Raw genomic sequence first — 4,485 nt, 5'->3', positions numbered from 1 at the left:
CACAGGCTGACCCGGGAGGCTTCGCTCGTGGAAGTGGAGCCGGTGCACGTGGAGTCGCCCCACAGAAGGCCCCGCCACCCTTCCCGAGGCCAAGGGCGCAATCCCGTGCGCAATGCAGAGGACTGGAAATAAAACCACAGTGAACCCTTAGCCTCTGAGCAAAACCTGCATTTGGTGTATTAGGGTTGCAGTTTTGCAGTCCGTTTCTAAGGCATCTCGCAAGTAGGGAGATCTCCAGACCAATGTGTTCTGCAACTTTATTATTTATTTATTTATTCACTTGTTATTGCCAAGGTCTCTAAGCACCCTCCATTTAAAAACATAAACATAAGAAGCTAACTTATACTGAGTCTAACTAGCTCAGTACAGTATTTGTCTTCATTATCTTGCAGCACCAAATCGGGGTTTCCAGGCAAGAATTCCTTCCCAGCCATACCTGTAGATGCCACTGGGGGCTGAACCTGGGACCTGCATGCAAAGCAGATGCTGTACCACTGAGCTACACCCCTTCCTCTAAAGATAAAGTAAGATTCTAGTCCTTACAGTTCTGAATTAAAGGCTGAATTAAATAAAAAGCTGTCGTCTGCTGAGTCTTGTTCAGTATTGCCTACACTGACTAGCAGCAGCTTCTTGGGGTTTGGTACAGCGAATCTTTCCCAGACCTATCTGGAGATACTCAGGATTGAACTGTGGACCTTCTGCATGCAAGACAGATGATCTACCATTGAACTATGGCCCTTCCCCAGTACAGTATATAACATTATACTATTACAAATTCAAATGAAACATTTAACATTATCATACAAACACAATTCATGGCCTAGGACCCTCGTACCTACGGGACCACCTCTCCCAGTATGCCCCACGGAGAGCCTCAAAGTCCATAAATAGCAACACCCTAATGGTCCCAGGCCCTAAGGAAGTTAGATTAGCTTCAACCAGAGCCAGGGCCTTTTCAACTCTGGCTCCGGCCTGGTGGAACGCTCTGCCTCCTGAGACCAGGGCCCTGCAGGATCTGATTTCTTTCCGCAGGGCCTGTAAGACAGAGTTGTTCCACCTGGCCTTTGGCTTGGAGCCAATTTGATTCCCTCCCTCCCTCTCTTTCTTTTTTCTTTTCCTTCTCCTCCTGCGATGAGGCTTAATTTTATACATTTTAATATTTTAATGTTCCATTATTTTAATGTTGTATTTTATTTTTTGTTTTTAAGTTGTAATCATTCATCTTGTTTTTATTATTGCTTGTAAGCCGCTCTGAGCCCGGCCTTGGCTGGGGAGGGCGGGGTATAAATAATAATAATAATAAAAATTATTATTATTATTATTATTCATGGACATATATACACACTATAACAGTAACAGGAAGCACTGGCAGAATGCTAACAGCAGAATAAAATCAGTTTGGTCCACCAAAAGCCTGAAGGGAAAGATCAGTCCAGCACCAAAAAAGAGAGCAGTGAAGGCAGAAGGTGAACTTCACCTGGGAGAGCAATCCACAGGTGAGGAGCCACCACTGAAAAGGCCCTTTCCCTTGTCACCATCTTTTGAGCCTCCCTTGCAGGGAACCTGGAGAAGGGTCAGTCACTCTTAGCCTAACATTCTTCACAGGGTTGTTGTGAGGATAAAATGGGAAGAAGCAAAACTGTGTACACCACTTTGAGTTCCTTGGAGGAAATATGGGATATAAATGTAAAACTAAAAGCAACAATGGCAGTATTAACTATGCTGATTGCCGATTTGCCACTGGGCCAAATTCAAAGCACTTATGTAGAGACCCAAATAACTACAAGAGGCGCCTCCTATATCAATTATGCCTAACACTAGATCACTTCCCAACTTTTTTGTCAAAGCTGACCCAGGTATTGCCCCAAGGCAGCCTATACACATAGAAATCTTACAGGAAAACCCATAACAGTATATACGTATTTGTATGGCAGCAGTTGGGACGCGGGTGGCGCTGTGGGTTAAAGCCTCAGTGCCTAGGGCTTGCCGATCAAAAGGTCGGCGGTTTGAATCCCCGCGGCGGGGTGCGCTCCCGTTGTTCGGTCCCAGCGCCTGCCAACCTAGCAGTTCGAAAACACCTCCGGGTGCAAGTAGATAAATAGGGACCACTTACTAGCGGGAAGGTAAACGGTGTTTCTGTGTGCGGCTCTGGCTCGCCAGAGCAGCGATGTCACGCTGGCCACGTGACCCGGAAGTGTCTTCGGACAGCGCTGGCCCCCGGCCTCTTTGAGTGAGATGGGCGCACAACCCTAGAGTCTGTCAAGACTGGCCCGTACGGGCAGGGGTACCTTTACCTTTACCTTATGGCAGCAGTACTGCTATTGTATCCCACCTGAGGTCAGGTGCTGCAGCCAGGTAGTGGGACTCCCAGCCTATCTATTGAAGTCCAGTGCATCTCAGAGACTAAAAGTCACGAAATCTCTGGTTTGAATCTCACCTCTCCTGTGATGAACTCACCTGGTGGCATTAAACAAAGCCATTCTTACTTAACCTCCCTGCCTCCCATTTGCAATGTGAGAATGGCAAACAACAGTCTCTACATTACAGGGCTGCTGTAGGGAACATAGCATTTGTCAGTCATGCAGGCATCCTCTTGGACTTGATAGTACTGTACCTGGTTACACAAGTTCTTCAAAGAGATTTGACTCTCTTAGCTTTCAATTCCAATTTCCTTTTTACCAATACTCTGTGGTTTTGTTTTTTTGTTTTTTGTGGTTTCCTCTTTTGAAGTGATTGTGCTGTACTTTCCTTCACACCAGTTCCCTTTGCATACAACACTGAATCTGACAGCAATATGGCACTGCTTCCAAAAAATTCAGCAATGCTGCCATCACACACCAGGTCCTCAGTGTCACTGCTGAATAAGCCATCTTGAGCTCCTGGGAGGGAAAGGTGAGATATTAAATGGAAAAATACATAATAACATCCCAGGTTTTGCTTCCCATATTGTCAGCATCACAATCAACTGTTCTAGGACACAATCTTATATCACATCCATACTATACATTTAAAGCATAATTAAAGCATGACTTCCTCCAAAGGATAATGGGAATTATAGTTTTTTTAAAAGGGTGCTGAGAATTGTAGCTCTGTGAATGAGTAAATTAAACTTCCTATGATTCTTTGGGCAAAGCCATGTACCTTAAATGTATGGTGTGCATGTGATCTTAGTGTATCTAGAAATTTGACCCAGTTTAAGACTTTATTCACATTGGATTTTTAGGATGCTTCATTCAGCTGCTAGGTTTATGTTGCTTTTTAAACATGCTTTTCAGTTATGCTCTTAATGAATATGACTAAGGTCCATAACTTTCATTGTATTTACTCTGAGTAAACTTAGTTGAAAAGCACCTTTTTTAAAAGATCTCTGCCTTGACTATTTATCTGTACAGTGGTACCTTGGGTTAAGAACTTAATTCGTTCTGGAGGTCTGTTCTTAACCTGAAACTATTCTTAACCTGAAGCACCACTTTAGCTAATGGGGCCTCCTGCTGCTGCTGCACCACCGCTGCACGATTTCTGTTCTTATCCTGAAGCAACGTTCTTAACAAGAGGTAATATTTCTGGGTTAGCAGAGTCTGTAACCTGAAGCGTATGTAACCCGAGGTACCACTGTATTGCTTTTAAATCTAACTTCATTTGTTGTTTTTGGTATTATTTTAAAATCTGCTTTAGTTCCTTATATGATTGTGAATTGCCTTGAGACTTAAAATCAACAATGATCCATAATAATAAGAACATCATCATAATTATTGTTGTTGTCATCTAGTTTTCATAACAATTAAATGCGGCCACCTGTCCTTTCACCTGTAAATAAGGTCATAATAATTGTTTAATAATAATAATAGACATTCACTGATTTTCAGTTAGCACAAAAGTGCTACCCAGCAACCTCCACTTAGACCTATGATTAGCAAATATTTGCTAAAGCCTAAAAGTATCTTTGCAGACTTTTGGTTCTTGGGTTTATTTTTAAAATCAGCTGTATTCGCAAAGGAAAGGCACCCTTCACTGTTCTCAAATCTTTTTGACCCTTTAAAAAAAACTTCATTGTGGGGCAAAAAAACCCCACTTTGCACATGCTTTGGAGCCTTTTTCTCTAAAACACGTCACGCCCTCTAGAGGAATTGGTGTGCAGCAACCCTAATAAAATATCACATTGGGATTTTTGTGTGTGAGAGAGAAAGACAGGAAGAAGTAGGTTCCGTTTTTTGGTAAGGTTATAAATTCTAAAAAGTTGGCGGCGGGGCGGAACTGCGAAATACATTCGGATATCATAAGAGCAGCATATATATATGCTGAAGAAAGTTGAAAATGGGCGGGGAAAGGTAAAACAGGGCTGAGGACTAGGCAGACTTTTTTCCCGCCACAGAATTGGCAGGCGAAGAACGAGTGGGGGGAGGGGAGAGGAGGAAGAAGGCGGGAGCCGTTTGTGTCTGTTGCCCCTCCCCCTTCCCCGGCCAGCCATGGAGAACTACCAGGTGG

General features: G+C 43.5%; 1 protein-coding gene across 3 annotated transcripts in view; it reads left to right on the top strand.

The window, feature by feature from the left end:
* Positions 1-4,485, top strand: part of STKLD1 (serine/threonine kinase like domain containing 1) — a 40,720-nt gene that overhangs the window by 5,997 nt on the left and 30,238 nt on the right. The window contains exon 3 of one of the 3 annotated variants that reach the window (XM_083423614.1): positions 393-524. In XM_083423614.1, coding sequence (XP_083279740.1) covers positions 393-524 — 132 coding nt within the window. Of the gene's footprint in view, positions 1-392; positions 525-4,183; positions 4,215-4,385; positions 4,482-4,485 lie in introns of those variants that run through there. The other 2 variants (XM_083423618.1, XM_083423615.1) reach the window with 2 other exon arrangements.

This window comes from Podarcis tiliguerta (assembly GCF_965153285.1).
Source record: "Podarcis tiliguerta genome assembly, chromosome: Z".
In the NCBI taxonomy this organism is placed as follows: Eukaryota; Metazoa; Chordata; class Lepidosauria; order Squamata; family Lacertidae; genus Podarcis; species Podarcis tiliguerta.
This window is presented reverse-complemented; position numbering and strand designations above follow the sequence as displayed.